Source organism: Astyanax mexicanus, chromosome 1 (genome assembly GCF_023375975.1).
Source record: "Astyanax mexicanus isolate ESR-SI-001 chromosome 1, AstMex3_surface, whole genome shotgun sequence".
Lineage (NCBI taxonomy): Eukaryota > Metazoa > Chordata > Actinopteri > Characiformes > Acestrorhamphidae > Astyanax > Astyanax mexicanus.
In genome coordinates, this window is record NC_064408.1 from 30,393,099 (window position 1) to 30,411,286 (window position 18,188).

Sequence of the window (18,188 nt, forward strand, 5' to 3'; positions counted from 1 at the left end):
AGATGGTTCAGTAGAAGGTTTAGTAAAGGGTTCAATAGATGGCTTAGTAGATGGTTCAGTATTTGGTTCAGTACACGGTTCAGTAGATGGTTCAGTAGATGGTTCAGAAGATGGTTCAGTACATGATTCAGAAGATGGTTTTCAGGGTTCAGGGACTGCTTCATTACAGTGGTCAGATGAGTCACATCACAACATCTATACAGAAAATATTACAGTATTACAGCAGAACACATATACTACCAGAAACACACAGCATTAACAGATATTAAAAACATTTAAAAGCACAGCATTAATTAAAACAAAGAACATATAAAGAAAAAAAACTTCAAATGCAACATTAATTGTTGCTGATTTCACCCTCAAATTTGAAAAAGGCTAAAAATGGGAGGGGTAGTTTGGGAGGGGCACTGATGTATGGGTTTAGCAGAGGGGCAAGAGGGAAAGCTGATTGGCTGAGCTGCAGCAGCAGTGATAGTGGTGAGACCCAGATGGTTGGACGTCACCAGGGGGGATGGTATTATTAATTGACTGATTGACATAGCATTAACAAATGCAAAAAAACATTTTTGAAAGTCAGCATTCATGCAAGTAAAAAAAACACCAACACTGTTCTGCAACGTGTCTCTCAAAATGATCTTAGTGTTAAGATCTTCTTAACTGGTAGAGAATATATTCAGTGGGATGCTCTCCCAACCATTTAAGAGTTAAGACACTTTTGGTAAGCGCAGCCCTGTATTCTTAGTTCTAACACTGACTTTTTATTACAAGGTTGTAAACAAGCTTTTCCTCTTGTGACTCTTTCATGCAGATTTTGATTTTGCAAGCAGTGCTGCACAGTGGAGAAATCCACCAGCACACCTGACTCAGCTCTGTCTCATCTCGACTGCCATAGTTCCCCTGAAGTTTCCCTTTTATAGTCAAATGCTGCACTGTAGAAACCACAATCTGAAATCTGTCCTGGTGTGAAATGATTAATTGTGATGAATAATGTAATGACTCAGAGTTAGTCTATAATGCTGATAATGAGAAGACACTGGTAAATCTAAAGACACATCTTGCTTGTTCTTTTTCATTATGAGTGAAGTTTAAAAAATGTATATTTTAATACTAAAACCTTATCTAATAAAACAAAACTATGCTTAATCAGTGTCTTAGCAAGCAGTACAGAACACATGCAAGTTTATTTCAGCTTTTCACAGCCTTAAATACACAACTACACACATCTGTTTTCTATTAGCACAGCTATAAACACTTCTAAATCTGCCTTCCAAAACACGTTATAACACAGCATTTCACACCTAAACACTCTGAACGACTTTGTTTGTGCCTAAATGAATACATTAATTGCACAAACATTATGAAACATTGTTAGAATTCCGTAGTCTGAGCTGGGCACCAGAAGCAGGCAGTGAGAGGCTGCAGCCATATTTGTGTTTATATTTATGTCTTGTTTATAGTAAAATAGCATCAAAGGTCAGATACATTTTATATCAACAGGGGAAGTGTCAGTATTGAGTGAAAGTAAAGGGGCTATTATATCAGCACACATTCGCCAGTGATTATGTGGTGAAATCTGAAAGTGTTTTTCTTTTTTTTTTTTTCATTTTGCGACCACACACACACTTTTCACTGCTCTGAGACTCAAGCTGTGTTAAAGGGCTTTTAGTGGCATTCTAAAAGCTTCACTCCTCTCTCTCACATTATATGTCGATTCTCAGAGCGAGTGTGGCAGTCTCTCTCTCTCTCTCTCTCTCTCTCTCTCTCTCTCTCTCTACTGAAATCATTTAAATGAACTTACATTAACAACACTGTCTTTTTTTTCATCAATAAGACTTTATTCTCAACAGCAACCGTCCATGAATTTCTCTCATCAGACAAAACTCAAAACAAGAGTCTCAGATAGAAAAAAGGCATTCGAACATTACAGGGAGTCAATAAATAAAAGGCAAAAAAGAAAAAAGAAAGCTGTAGGCTGGGACTGATTTACTTCGTCCACAATTAAACATCATCATCGAAGAAAGAGTCGCAAAAATAGTTGCACCAAGAATGTGTAAGATTGCATTGCTAAACTGATATACAGAACTCTTGGTCATATTTATTGAGCTACACAGACACAAATAGTGTGTAAGGCATGTTTAATCTCGGTGTTGAGTTGTAGAGGTTCCTAATGGTGTTTAGATTTTGTGGTGGAGGTGGAAAGTTCAAAAGCATCACATTTTTAATCAGTGATGGGGCATAGCTATGGTTTCACATCAATGTCAAAAAAGTCAGGGACACAAAAATAGCAGGTGAAAAAAACTTTACCAGCGTGTTTTAACCTTTTGCGTGTGTAAATTAACTTCTTGTGAGCACAAATGTGAAGCTCGCGAGCAAAAAAAAAATGGAATCATGTGCGTGCTGAACAGAATATCACTCTCAATCATCATTTTTCTCCTCTCAGTTGGTTTTTTTTTCCTCTTAAACTCCAGACTCTTAAACTCAGGTAAACAGTGCTGGAGAGCAGTTTGTTTGTATTTTAGCATAGCTAGCTAGCTAACTCTTCTGCTGTTCTTCTTTCTCGTCCTTCCCTGCCCTCTTCCGGCTGTTAGAGGTAGGCGGTCCGTGACAAACACCTATCAGCCAATAGCATTCGCTGAGGGAGTTGACCCCGACTCTGCCCCAAACTGTCAAAACCACCCGGAGCGCAAAAATCGAGCAAAAACAGCAGCCGTGAGTAATTTACACAGCGCACGAGCAGAACTGTAAATTCGAGAGGAAAAAAAATGTCCAAGAGGAGAAAAATGAAGCTTGAGAGTGATATTTTGTTAAGTGTGCACACGACTACCTTTTTTTTTGCTCGCGAGTTTCACATGTTTGTACATTTTGCTCGCGAAAAGTTAGAAACATTCAGGTAATTTCTTTAACCCCGAATTTTGTCGTTGATGTGACGCCAACATACATAACATCTGCATCTTTAATGCAAGCTTGAAGCTTGAGATGGCAGCAGTATGGGGACGAGCATTGTCCTGCGGAAAATAAAGGTAGTAGGACCACTGGTTGCAGGACCTCATTAACGTGATGCTGGCTGTCAAGGTGCCTGTAATGAAGACCAAAGGAGATCTGCCATTGTGTGAAGTTTGATCCCACAACAGGACGCCAGGCCACAGGACCTCCACACACTGAATCGTTGGTTGTCCCCACTGAGACAAAGGCAGGACTCGTCGCTGAAGATGATCTGCTGTCAATGTGAGTCACTTCCTGACAGTCTTACAAGTTCTATGCCTGGGTGCGACTATTTTTCACAATAATTATTTATTTGATTTGAAACAGATTCTATTTTTCGGTAAACAATGAAATAAAACAGATAAAATACTGTATTGTACTATTTCTTCAGTGTTCAGTCTTCAGTTAGTGTTTTTAATGTGGTGGGATTTGGCACAGGTTTGTCTCTGATGTAAAACACTAGAAGAAGTGAATGTTGTAATGTAGTGTAGTTGCTGCCATCAGTGACAGCTGCACTTCCTTAAATCACATTTCACCACAGAGTTTCTCCTAAAATACAGCCTGAAGTTAACACATTTCTGACATCTCTACATGTGTAAAAATCCTCCACATACAGTATCAGATAAACCATCCTTCATAAGACCATTCTTCTTCATTTTGAACCAATTCATGAACTTTCTGACTTGTTTTGGAGCTTTCAGAAAACACAGCAAATCTTAAAACAATACTTATTAATAACAGAAACAGCAGAACGTACCCAACTCTCAGTATAGTGCTTACAACCCCGGCTTTCAAATCCTCTGAGAAAAAAAGACAGTATTCAAAAATACTTATATATTTAAATATATCCTATACTTTTGGTAATAATTATCCATTCTCTGTAAACAGTAACAGTGGAACTGCACTCTAACACTGCTACCTGTACCGCGGTTCTACGCAAAAGTGGAAAAAACAGCAACTTTAATCATTCAGAACCATTTTAAACTTTAAAACTTCAAAAATGAAATGAAATGAAATTAAAACAGGCCTGCCCGGCAAACGTGGCAACTTCAGTCCATTCAACTAAATCAAAATCAACGTAAAAATGAAAGTCAATGTAAAGTCAAAGTGTGTTCTTCTGGTTTTAAGCTACAGTTAGTGTTTGAACCTGTTATGTAGTGTGTGTTTGTGTGTTTGTAGTGTGTCTGTGTGTGTGAGACAATATGATATAGAGAAGTAGCTGTGTTAGTGCTGTGTGTGTATGTGTGTGTGTGTGTGTGTGTGATATCCTGATGTAGAACGGGACAGAAGCAGGCAGAAGATGCTTCTGTGGCTCCAAAGTTTTCTCATTTTCCAACAATCCAGGCCAAGGTCAAGTCTCGAAGTACTTGTAGATCTGAGAAACGTACTGCATCACGCTCTGCCAATCCGGCCTGTCTGTGTGCATCAGCTCATCTATGTCCTGATGACGAGAGAGAGATATGGACAGATAGATAAAGAGAAAAAAGAGAGAGAGAGGGAGAGAGATGTATTAAAAACAAATCTTGCATCTGATAAAATGTTAAAGGAAATGTCTCTGCACATACTAGATAATCAGGTCTAAGCAGACTGATACAGCACAAATACACTAAATGGACAAAAGTATTGAGACACACCACAATCCTAATCATTGGGTTTAGGTGTTTCATTCAATCCCATTGCTACAGGTGTATAAAATCAAGAACCTTCCGGTAGTCATGCAGTCTGCCTTCACAAACATTAATGAAAGAATGGGTGGATCTAAAGAGCTCAATAAATTCCTGCCTGGTTCTGCAATAGGATGCCATCACTGCAACAAGACAGGTTGTGAAACGTCTTCCTTCTAGATATTCCAACATCAACTGCTAGAAGCATTTAAGAACCACAGTAACTCAAAGACCACTTCAGTTTTTCTGATTTTGCTTTTTATAGTTATATTCATAAAGTTCAGAAATCAATATTTGGTGGAATAACCCTGGTTCTTAATCACAGTTTTCATGCATATTTGCATGCTCTCCTCCACCAGTCTTACACACTGCTTTTGGATAAATTCATGCCACTCCTGGTGCAAAAATTCAAGCAGTTCAGCTTGGTGGTTTAATGGCTTGGGATCATCCATCTTCCTCTTGGTTATATTCCAGAGGTTTTCAATTTGGTAAAATCAAGGACAAAAACATCATCATTAAGTGATCTCTTATTTTTTTCCCCAAAGCTGTATATAAAATCAATTAGTTCCATCTGCTTATATTGTTATTACTGAATGAATCCATAGTCTAATCACCATTTGAACATTATGTGAATCTTGTAAAATGATGAGACAAGATATAAAAATATCAAATAAATTAAACTATTAAATATATTAAGTTTAAATGAACATTACTTTTGTGAAGCAATTCATTTTGTATAATTAGGTTGTATAACTGGATGTTTTCCTAACCAAAGTATTTAAGACAGAAGAGAGGAGAAATCAAACAGCAAAATGTAGGTTAATGAAAAAGAAAATAATGACATAATGGACTGACATCCAATCTCAATTGTTACCATGTAGTTTATGCAGTTCTTGATTATTATTTACAGCAGACCTGTGCATTGTACAGTCCCATGGCCACATCTGGCCCTCTGGTTTTTCATTTTAGAATATTAGAAATAGAAAAAAGTATTTAAAAAAGCAAATGAGACAATCCTGCTTTATAAAGCTCTATATAACTGCTCTATATATATTTATATATTGTTTATAATACTTGCAGTTGTTCAAGTGTTTAAGGATGAATGAATTTATGAATGTAATACTTATGTAGAACCTTTCACATAACCAAAAACATACACATGTGTGAGAAACGCCAGCCAGTGTACTCTTAACCGGAAATGACCGTCCACCTGAAGGACTGCATCGGACACTAAGGCATTGAACCAGGACAGAATGCCAATCCAGAGTGACAGAGTGCAGTCATACACACATTCACACACACCAGAATCAATTAGAGTAACCAATTTACCAGAGGAAACCAGAGTCTCTGGTGAAAATGGGGAGAACATGAAGAACATGGAAATTCCACTCAGATAGGGACTTGAACCCAAGACCCCTGCGCTGGGAAGAGACCGTGCTAACCACTAAGCCACCGTCATGCCGAAGAAGTAAATGATACCCAGGTTTCACTCAGAAAAAGAGTGCTACAGAGTCTCGAGTGCTAGCATTAGGAGATTGTAGGTTTGATCCCTGTTGAAACCACAGCCATCCATAGCTGAGAGCCCCATGCAGCCTAATGGCCTTCCTCTTCATATCACTCAGCATGATGCTAGCCTAGCATGGGTATCTGTTTGAGCTCAACTGAAGTGTGTTAAGCTCTCAGATGCTCAGCTGTGTTAACAGCAGTTCAGTAAGGAGTTGTCTGCTTTATGCACATGCTAGACTTCAGTCTCCCAGCACCGGTATCACTGAGTGACTGGGGAGTCCTAGCTTGTAGGTGGGAACAGGAAATAATTAAATTGCAGAAGTAATTAAATTGAGGGGCAGGAAGAAATGTAATTTATCAATATAATGATATTGTCATACTGCCCACACCTATAACCATAATAAAAGTGTTGATTCATAGGATGTGTATTTAAATATGTCCTAATCACAAAATACAGAACACCAGAATAACAATACCAATGCTACAATTACCTTCATACAAAGGATTTATGAATTTAAAAGCCTACATTCATTTCATTCTTTTGTTAAGTCTGGTAGAGTTAGTGTGTGTGTGTGTGTGTGTGCATTTATTGGATGTAGGAGCTTATTGTGTTAAGACACAGGATCAGACACTGGCTCTACCTAAGCGTCAAAGTTAGAAAGAGGCATCAGTGTTCACTTGCGTTCCAAGAACACACACACACACACAAACACAAGATTACCACAGGCCCAATGAAGTAGTAACAAAATACAGTATGATTAATAACACCAATGATTATGAATAATCTAAATTGTTCTAATTATTACAAACAGTCCTCATAATAAAACAGGTTACCGTATTTTTCGGACTATAAGGCGCACCGTATTATAAGGCGCACGATGAGTGAACGGTCTATTTTTAGTGTTAGTCCATACACAAGGCGCACTGGATTATAAGGCGCACTAAATGAAACTTTATTTATATCAGTAACAATAACTCTGAGCAATAAATCCTTCACAATATCTGTGAAAAATAACAACATCTCTGAGCAATAAATCAACAAGCACAGCAAGTACGTATTACTCCGCGACGCTCCTGACAACGGTAGCCGCAACGCTCCGACAGACCATAATATTATGTTGAAGCACAGCAAGTACGTATTACTCCGCGACGCTCCTGACAACGGTAGCCGCAACGCTCCGACAGACCATAATATTATGTTGAAGCACAGCAAGTACCGCATTACTCCGCGAGGCTTCTGACTATAATAGCGTGTTGTGCCGAATTCGGTGAATAAAACGGTTTTAAAACAGAGATAAAGATTGGATAAGTTTCATTTCTGGATGAAGTGATTTCCAGCGCTGTTTGGATATAACTGTGGATTACAGGAGACTGGATTGATGGATTCTCTTTAGTCTGGACGCGTTTTGAAGGTAGGACCTGTGGCTGAGCGCGGGTGTGTGTTCGGGGGGTGGCGGCAGTGACCGGAGGTTACCCCAGGACAAAAGGAGAGCCTTTTATTACTGGAAACATGCGCTCTGACGCAGCTCTAATTCATGAAACATACATCCTACAGTAAAAGCACAGTTCTGGAATCTGGAGAGCCAGACGGTTCGAATGGTGTATGACATGACCGCATTCGATGAAATATGGACGAACGATAAACGCAAATATGAGAGTTATGAATTATTAAAATCATAACCAAGGCATATTTCGCCCTAAATGTTTATTTTCTGAAAGGATATTCCGCTAAATAGCTCAAAAGCAGAGATTCTAAGCTTTAAAATGGTATATTGGATGTCTATATTGAACCTGTAACTGTTCATAACTATTCAGAAACACAGCCAGTTATGAAATATTAAATATTTCTGGCCCGCCGGTGGGCCAGCGCGTGTTAAGAGGTTAACTTTACTTAGAAGTGGGCGCTAAAAAGAAACAGTTTGTGCTATTACCCCAGAACGGGTGGAAAGGAAAGTTTACCGGCACCTTGTTCTGGCCACGGAGCTACAGTGGAAACTAGCTACCCTGAACCACAGCCGAGAGGCAGTACGGCAGTCAAAGGTAACCGCGCGCTAGCCCAAGAGGGGGATCTTTTTCTGGCGTGGGTGAGGAATTCTGCACAACAGAGCGCCGTGTACCACATAAAATCGAGGTCAGTAAACACAAGCAAAATCCATATAGTGAACTATTACAGAATTCAGCAAATGTGTACAATCACATATGCATGTATTTAACTTAATAGGATGGAATACATTTTTAAACTATTCCCAACTATGAATGTGTCTCAGCCAATCAGATTTTGGAACCAAAACATTCTGCTTCATATTAACAGACTATGTATAAAACACTGCCTGGCCAAAAAAATAAATCTCCACTTGGATTTAAGTAAGTAAATGATGTGGGGTTGATGTGTATGTGCTGAAAGAATGAGGTCAGCTGACTACCTGAATATACTGAATATAGACCAGGTTATTCCATCAATGGATTATTTCTTCCATGATGGCACGGGCATATTCCAAGATAACAATACCAGGATTCATGGGGCTGGAATTGTGAAAGAGTGCTTCAGGGAGCATGAGATCATCATTTTCACACATGGATTGTTCACCACAGAGTCCAGATCTTAACCTCATTGAGAATCTTTAGGATGTGCTGGAGAAGACTGTATGCAGTGGTCAGACTTAACCATCATTAATGCTGCAAGATCTTGGTGAAAATTTAATGCAACACTGGATTGAAATAAATCTTGTAACATTGCAGAAGCTTATTGAAACAATGCCAATGCAATCAAAGCTAAAGGTGGTCCAACCAACTATTAGAGTGTGTGACTTTTTTTTTGGTGTCAAGTTTTTTTTTTGGACAGTGTAATAAATATATGTACAATAAATAACATGTAAAATTACAAAGTATGTCTAAAAATAAGTAAAACTAATTAGAGCTGGGCGATATGGTAAAAGAATATTATATTATGATGTTTAAGACAAATTCAAGATAATAAGACAATATTTACCAGACAAATGATAATCAAATTGCAATAGCAATAGTAAAATTCACAAGAAGAGTGCTTTTAAAAAAACTCTTTATAATACCCTCCCATACTGAGAACAGCAACCTTTATTCAAAAAACTCTGTAATTCATCTAATTAAACTGGACAAATTGTGCTTTGGTTTAAACACTGAGGAAATCCTCAACATTCTGAAAAAAGCACATTGTTGATACAATAAGAAAATATCCTGATTTGATCAAAAAAATTAGTTATAAATATAACTACAAAGTAAATATTTGGTTTTGCATTGGCTGATGGCTTTAATCAATTATTAGATAAAAGTAAAAATTATAGAGCCCCATTTCCCTTAGGTTTGTTTAATCAACATCAGCCCATCAGACCTCTCCGCTCACACACCCTGAACAGCACGCACACAAGAGTGGAGCTGTGCTTAACACCTACCCCCACCCACCCCTTTCTATCTGTCCATCAGTGTGTGGTTTATGGTGCAGCATGATGATGAGAACGTGTGTTTTGAAAGGTGCCTGCATCTTAAACGCCATTAGTGCCTCACTGATGTCATCATCATCATCATCTCTGCCTCATCTATGAAGCAGCTCTTATAATATATACAAAACAGCGTCATTTTCTGAAAGCAAGATTGAGGTTTATCTCAATAAAAATCCTTCCTTCCACTGAAGAAGCCTAAAGGCACGTATAAAAATAATTCATGATCCAGAAGCTACAAACAACTGCAGATCTGGAATATAGCCTATTGACGCAATCACAGTAATCTTCATAACCAGAACATTTTTATCAGTAAATCTGCAAGGACATCTTCTGCATGCTTTCATTTTTTATTTTTTCAAAGATGTTTTGGAACAAAACCACAGTGGAATAATGCAAGTACAGTACAGTACAGTACAGTAAGGTGGGGGTGATAAACCACAAATATCATACAGTCCTGTATCCTACTTTAAAACAAATCCAGCAAAACCAAACCAGGTCTGATTAAAGGGTCAATTACAAGCCACCAAAACATACTGGTACATAACAGTTTGACTCTTTCTGATTATATTTACACCTCCAAATTATACATACACTACCATGCTTGCTGGAGTCCAACAAGACATGCAGTTACTCTGCACAGCCTTTCGCAACATGTCCATCACTTACACCACTCGAGAGCATGGATATGATTGGCTAGATATTGGAAAATATCTATCCTCTGGCTGTTAGACAAACTAGGCCTCATGACTATATTGATTTGTGTGAAGTAGAGCTGCACGATATATCGTTTAAGCAGCATCATCGAGATGTGCGCATGTGCAATAATCACATTGCAGGACGTGCGATGTCACTTAAGGCAATTAAATCAAACACATCATGTTGTAATGGTTTGATTCTTGACACAAAAAGTAAATACACAGCGCTGTCTCTGTGTCTGTGTAAGTGAAAGGCTCTTGCTGCCTGTTGGGTTGGGTGGGCAGGAGTAAACACGAGGTAACCGCATGGCCTCTATCTACATGGCTGTCGAAAGCTGTGCACCTCAGTTCAGCACAGTTGTGCACAGATATTTCCAGTTACAGCTGAAGTCACTCTTTTAATCACAGAATGCCTGATTAAAGGGCCGATTGCTGTTGTTTTGCTGTTGATTGCTGTTGTTTTGCTGTTTTCCTCAGGTTTTAAATGCTCGGCACTGACTCAGCTCTTGATTGGTCCGGACGCGAGACAGCGCACAAGTGGGGGCGGGGCTGGTGACTTAATGGGCCCTGCATTGTTTAATATCATGATATATATTGTCGAAAGAAGAACATTTGCAATGTACTTTTTTGTTACCACTTTACAATAAGACTACCTTTATAAAGGGTTTATAAATGGTTTACAATTAGTTTATTAATGGTTACTAATTAGGTTATAAATGTCTTAAAAATCATTAATAATCAGTTATTAATAACACAAACGTAGAAAGGGCAACAATGTTGTTTGCCAAATAGTGAACCCACAGCCATCTATATTGTTGCCCTTTCTACGTATGTGTTATAACTGATTATTAATGATTTTTAAGGCATTTACAACCTAATTAGTAACCATTAATAAACTAATTGTAAACTATTTATAAACGCTTTATAAAGGTAGTCTTATTTTAAAGTGGTACCAATTTTTCCAATATTGTGCAGCCATAGTGTGAAGCCAGTTCTGAAGCTGGGAAAGAAAGTTGAAAGCTGTGCGCACAAAAAGTGAAAGCACAGGATTTGAACAAGTATCTGTGCTATGCTAAAAGCTAACCCTAGTCTAGCAGCTTTATGAGCAAGGCTATTAGACAAGCCTCACTGACAAGATACCAGCAGTAGTTTGTAAAGCCCTGGAATAACTGCAAGAATTAATTACACTGTTACTAATTATAACAATAACTTATCAATTTCTTATAAGCCCAACATTAAACATCGGCTGTTAAATGCCTGAAATAAAGACCAAAGCTGATCTGACACTGCACTAAACTGAACCCCACACCATGACAAAAGTCTTCTGCAGCATTCAGCATCATGCCTGAATGACAGTCAACAGAATATCGCGCTGTATTAGCATTACAGTGATTTTCACTGTGATTTATAGGTCAGTTACTGAAAGCTGTGCTGCAGCTTAAATGACGGCTCAGTGTTTTGGTAAGAAATGATGAATATCATTTGTCTGGTCTGCATTCATGTCACTAGACTGACCAATAACCACATCCCCCAGTGTGATCTAACCTCTAGTCTGTGCCCTAAAGACAATTTCCCTATCCTGGCAGTAGCAGTGTGAGCTGAAACGCTGGGTCTCATAAAACATTCAGAGCTAATTTAACTGGACCCCTGTGGGAAGGGAAGCATTTAAACGCATTTTCCTGTTTTTGTGTCTCTTTTTCTCCTCTTACCATTTTTTCCACTACTAGATATGCCTTAAAACCCTTTTTTTTAACTTAAGAGTTTACTCTTTCTCACTCGAAGGCAATTAAACGAACTGAGAAATGCTGAAACAAAGCTTCAAAATGAATAGAAAATGCATCAGCAAACCTGTTAATACAGAAAGAAAATAAATTTCATGATGCAACTAAAATATGAATACATGATTGTGCCGTATGTCCAATTTTTGTGGACCTTTTTTAACAAATGCATTCATTTACTTTAAGTTTTACCTATTGCTGAGTATTGGCACCATAACTAATGCCAGGCGTAGGACACAGGAGAATAGAATAGAATAACCCTATAGCATTGAGAGGTGGAGCAGTGGAACTGAAATAATGGTGCTCCATCCTCAGTTGGTGTTTAGATGAAGTTCTGATGACCCAACATCCTGAACTCACTAATGCTTGTGTAGCTGAATGCAATCAGTTCCCTACAGCAATGCCTTACAATCTAGTAGAACACATTCCCTGGACAGTAGATACATGTAGTCAATACAAATACATAAGGCAAAAAAGTAAACACAATGAACAAAGACAAGGAAAAGCTCTGCAGATACACAGTCATGCTGTACAAACCTCACTTGAACTTGTACGTTAAAACATTTAGTACTAAGAAGGGCGGCGAGGGCAAATAAATAGCAGAATGACAGCTGATTGGTTAAGAGCATGCTTGGTCAGTGTAGTGCTCCATTATGATATACCTACATAGTGAGACCTTTTTAAATGTAATGTAATTGACTGTGTGAAACCAAGACGTGTATAAAAAAATACTAGAGACCCAGACTAAAAGAGTAAAAGTACAAGCGCTCTATCATAAAAAAGTTGTGAGTAGAAGTTAAAGTGTTCTTTAAGCATCACATTTAAGTAGAAGTACTAAAGTATTAAAACATTTTTGTACTTAAAAGTAATATTCTAAAATGTACTACTAAAGTACTGAGAGTAAAAATACAGTACTGTCTTATGTAGTTACTACAGAGCTAAAGGCAGAATGGGAGCAGTGAGGTCTTCTTATAAGATCAGCTTGATCGCTTGATTTACTCAGTGATGAGGAGCTTCACCCAGTGACAGTGAAGATTATCTACCACTCTGATACTGGATGGATGATTCGGAACACTGTTATAATTGTAACACGTAACAATGCGGCACATAAACAATACATTGGAGTCAACAAAACGTAAAAGTGTAAATAGGAAAAAGTACAGATACAACAGTTTAGTATTTATGTACTAGGGGTGTAATGATATGTGTGTTTTTTATGAACCGTCTTTTAAATCAACTGTGTGGGAATACTATGGGTTCCCTATAAACTACAGCAGGACTGGAGAGCGAGTGGTGGACTGAACAAAGACAATGTCTCGGTGCTGGAAACACATCAAAGCTAACTACGCGATGCGGAAAGCCGCAGCTGTGATTCGTCCACTCGGCTTTGCGTTCCCACCCACAGATTCCCACCTTTGCGATTTAAACAGCAGAGCCGCTGATATGCGCACGCAGAAGTATAAACTTGCATAGACTACGGATGTAGGAGGTGTGAACCGAACCGTGAATTTTCTGTACCTCTACCCCTCTGTTAAGTACAGTATCTAAGTAGATCTAATTGGTTACTATACATATCTGCTGACGTTTATACGTATACAACTTGGCTGTCACTGTAGTGCCCCTTGTGGCAATGCTCAGAATGCGGCTCATGCTTGTACTGCGTTATGGTATACGTACTAATAACACCTTATTAAATGTAATGTAGTTGACTGTGTGAAACCAATTGTGAGCTTACTGGGTCTAGGTGTGCATCCTTGGGTGAAGTATTCTTCAGACATAAAATATTTTTTAATACCCTCGATATTAAACCCCCCCCCAAAAAAAAAAACAATGAACGAGCAGATGTCCCTTTTTTTTGCTTATGGTATAGTATGATACAGTATGATATAGTCTGTCATGTAAATCACTCCTGATTTATAAGGGTTAATATTGAGGCAGTTCTTCTATGCAGAGCTTATTTAAGAAGCAACATGGACCGAAACACAGCTTTGACCATTAACCTCCTCCTCCTCCTCCTCCTCCTCAAGATTTACAGTTGATGACCAAAATACCCGGAGGATGTGACGCCTTCAGTAACAGTTTCTCTGAACAGCACTCAATGGCACGCTACCATCTCCTAAACATGCTAATGGAAGCTCAACAAAGGCGGCCAAGGCCTGCTCATTGTTTTATTTCATCATCAACACTGTCACACCTGTAATATACACACAGACTGACCTTCAAACGCAGACGCTTCACTACAGCGCTGCCTTACAGGAATCCAGGTCACAGCTCATATTTGTCCCGTGAAGGGTGAAGATGCCGTCTGGTAGGTGAGCATAATCTGTTCCAATGAACAGCAGTAATATGTTTAGCAAATAGGGTATTAAAGCTGTCCTCTTTAATACAGCAGGCCAGTTTGAAAGGAAGACAGATAAATCATTCTGTGTAGCTGGAGGGGTTATAAACTCTGGCGCGGACTTTAAATCCTTTAAGCATGTCATCATATTTGGGATATGTGTGTGTGTGTGTGTGTTGGGAGGCAAACATGACCTCAAAGAAGATTATGGCGAAATCCAAATGAACAACTCACAGCCAGATGAATATCACATCAATAAATATTGATATTTATGAATCTCCAGGTTCAGTCATGATCCATTCCTTTGTATTAAAAAGCACTGAGAGCAAAGAGGAGATAGGAAATGAAGTATGAGTGGATAAAAATGTGTAAAAAAATGTAGGGCCCTATTTTAGTGATGTATAGCGCACCAGCCAACTGTGAATCGCGTAGCTGGATTTAGAGCATGTAGGGCGGCAAAAAAAAAAAAAAAAAAACTTGCGTGGCTCAAAACACGCAAACGGCATGTACTAATTCTCTTAATTAATCATGGGTGTGTTTTTGGCATCATGTGAAATAAACCAGTCATTTTCTTTAAGAGGCAGGTGAGCTCTGACTTTGGCACATTCGTATCTTAACAGCGTGGTGCTTTGTGGGTCTCAGCAGAGGAAACTGACCTGCGCATGCTGTGAAAGTAGGCCAGCAGCTCATTTAAGGGAACAGAAATTTTATTCTTTATTCTGTTTATTGTTGAGTTGTTTATTGTTAAGGAATGGACTTTGATGATTGACTGTTGTCTAGGTTTATTTCAGTCAGTGGCGCGCCGTGTTTTCTCCCGCCAAAATAGCAACAAGCCAGAAATTTACCTGAACACACCTCACTTCCAGACCACCACACCCATCAGTGTAGATTTATTCTTAAACTCTGACACTATTTTAACAGCGGGGCGCAAGGAGTGACTGTTGATGGGATGTAAGATAGCAGAGAGCATTACGGCATTCCTTGCCAGGGTGCATGATAGACTTGCATGTGTATTAGCCAAGAGCAGCGAACAAATTTAAACAAATATTTTGCAACTACCTGGATTTCTGAAATGATTACTAATTCTGACTTACTAATCTAAATCACAATTACAGATGAAAAGAGTCTAACTAAATTATTAACATAGGAACAGTTGTGCTGTTCATGTCTTTTATTGAACACAATGAGTAAACATCCACATTGCAGACTAGAAAAAGTAAGTCAACACTTAGACTTTAAAAACTGTTAATAAACCAGCTGCTATCACCTCCTCTTATTGTTTTCTTGTAGATGCTAATAATTGCATTTGCAAAACATTAGTTGTGGTGGAATTCTGAATTTTGGATTGTTTTATTGCCGCAAATATGTTTCAGTTAACCCCTTAAAATGCCTGGACTTGAATTCAGGCTACAGGTGTAGATGGCACAAAACCCTTTTTTTCTGCAGTAAAATAACTTACTTACACCCTGAAACTTTGAGGGCTTTGAAATCTCCTACAGGACACTTGGAGAAGCTGTCTGTTTTCTCTTTACTCGTCTTAACAATTTCAGAATCAATAACAGAAATCCACCCAAATTCAGCATGTTTGAAAATAGTCATAAAAACTATACAAACATTAAGAAACTTAAGGTTTGGAAGGACATGAAATATTTGATTTGTATTAATATTGATTTCAAAATGAATGTTAGGAAAGAGCCAATCTTATGATTTTATTCAACTTTAGCAGATTGACTTAAATATTTGTTTAATATTTTTACAATTACAATTATGCTTTCATTGTATGTTCATGTTCCTTATCAAACTTTAAAGCTTTTTATGTACTGCTTGAATAAAAATCCTCAAGATTTAGTGATGAATTGTCTAGCAGACCATTGACAAAATTTCTGGCCTGTTAAAGGGGTTCATTGCTATTTCTCAGATATAGACCTTGCAAGCATAGCCCCCTTTAGGTCATGCCACGGCCATTTCTTGGTCTTGGTCTTGGTCATTCCAAATCCTGTTCGCTTTGGGTCATTGTCTTGTTGCATTACCTAACGCCTCTCTTAAATTTGAGGTCACAGACAGCTACCCTCATATTATCCTAAAAAAGTATTGATACTGCGTTGAATTCATTGTTTAAATCTGTATTCATTTGTGTAAGTGTGGACTGATGCATATCCAGGCCTTAACCAATGCATTGGAAGCCTTTTTCTGATTCCTGCATTTTTGTAACATGCCTTTTTAATGTTGTTTCAATCAGTAGAGGGTTCACCAAATCTGGCCCCATTTTATTAGTAATCAATGCAGAAATCCAGTGTAAATTGCAGTGATATATATTACAATTATATTCTTGGATTAAAAGGGATTCTAAAGTACATTTGTTTACTGTGAAAGCATGACCCTGTGTTTCATCAGGGTAGTGGCTTTACTGATAATTCTCAGTGAACTTTGTAACTGTTTTACCGTAAGAAGGATAACACACTGTTTCCCAAAAGTCTGCTCAGTGTATCATGTCCAGACATCAACTAATACATCCCAGTTTCTTTGTTTTGGGTCAGCAGGGACCAGAGCCAGAGCCAGTGCAAACCCACGGCCTTTTAAATTAATCAAAAAGAAAACATTTAAGGTGGTCTTTGTGTTTCTGATATCTGAACAGCCCCTTACCTGAAAACAACCAAACAAAAATCTCTGGAGGGTGAAGTGCAGTGAGTCTGGCTCTGGTCAGGATTTTAGGCACCAGTGTGTATGAATGCAGCACTGCTTCATGTCAATGTCTGTTCTCTGTCTCTCTGAGGAAACTCTACAGATGTCAGGACCTGGTCAGATGCCCAGAGACACAGTGGAGTTGGCAAGCTTCTGATTCATTCGTCAGAATGATGACTTTTTACAGGGGTTCTCCCTGCTACACTTTAACCCATAGATGTCTAAAGTTACATAATGTCCTACGTAGTTAGTTATGATGACCTTATAAAGGAACTCTCCCACAGACCTGGACTGTGACTGTTGTCATTCTTCTGTATATTTAATTTCAATATATACAGTCTGTTTAACAAAGTGACAAATGAAAAATTATTCAGATCCAAAAACACTATGCATGAATGGAGCAAACAAACCACAGCTATCGCAGTGCAGCTCTCAGCTCTAACTGTATAACTTCTACTGTTAAACTTGACAAAGGATTAATCCGGTAAGAGAAAAAACATTGGAAACTAATACATTACTAAAACAGCAACAATGTAAAACATATATAACCATATGTACAAACATACATAAAGAGAAGGCCCTAAGCATGCAAATCGTTCTACAAAGAATGGTAAAGATAAACATCCCAGAGCCCAGAGTTAAAGTTGTTCTATACAAAGGAATGAGCTAAAATTCCTCCAATCAGGGATCAACAGTTACCAGAAATGTTTAGTTGCAGTTATTTCCAAAAAAAGGGGGGGAGGAGTAGTTTGGGAGGGGCATTGGGTGATGTATGGGTTTAGAGGTAGGGCAGGTGGGAGAGCTGATTGGCTGAGCTACAGCAGCAGCAGTGTGCCTCTGAAAGCGGTGAGAAGCAAATGCTTGGACATCAGCAGGGGGGTGGTATTGTTGATTGACTGATTTGCATATCGTGAGCTCTGCATCCATGCCTATAGCACAGCTGAACCTGAGATAGTGTTGCAGAGGCGGAAAAAAGTGTTTTTAACTCTGGGTTCTCTTCATCTACTTGAATTTTTTCTTCGTGAATTTTTGATGATGATTTAGGTCAAATTTATACAGAAATATAG

The 18,188-nt window shown here is 38.4% G+C and overlaps 2 protein-coding genes across 11 annotated transcripts in view; one reads left to right on the plus strand and one right to left on the minus strand.

The window, feature by feature from the left end:
• zswim7 (zinc finger, SWIM-type containing 7) overlaps window positions 1-18,188 on the plus strand; it is a 161,581-nt gene that overhangs the window by 72,829 nt on the left and 70,564 nt on the right. The window lies entirely within an intron of this gene.
• Window positions 2,476-18,188, minus strand: part of specc1 (sperm antigen with calponin homology and coiled-coil domains 1) — a 205,231-nt gene continuing 189,518 nt past the window's right edge. For all 8 annotated transcript variants that reach the window (XM_049476111.1, XM_022665301.2, XM_022665303.2 and 5 more), the window contains one exon: window positions 2,476-4,423. In XM_049476111.1, the coding sequence (XP_049332068.1) occupies window positions 4,334-4,423 (90 nt within the window). In that variant the 3' untranslated portion in view covers window positions 2,476-4,333. The remainder of the gene's footprint in view (window positions 4,424-18,188) is intronic.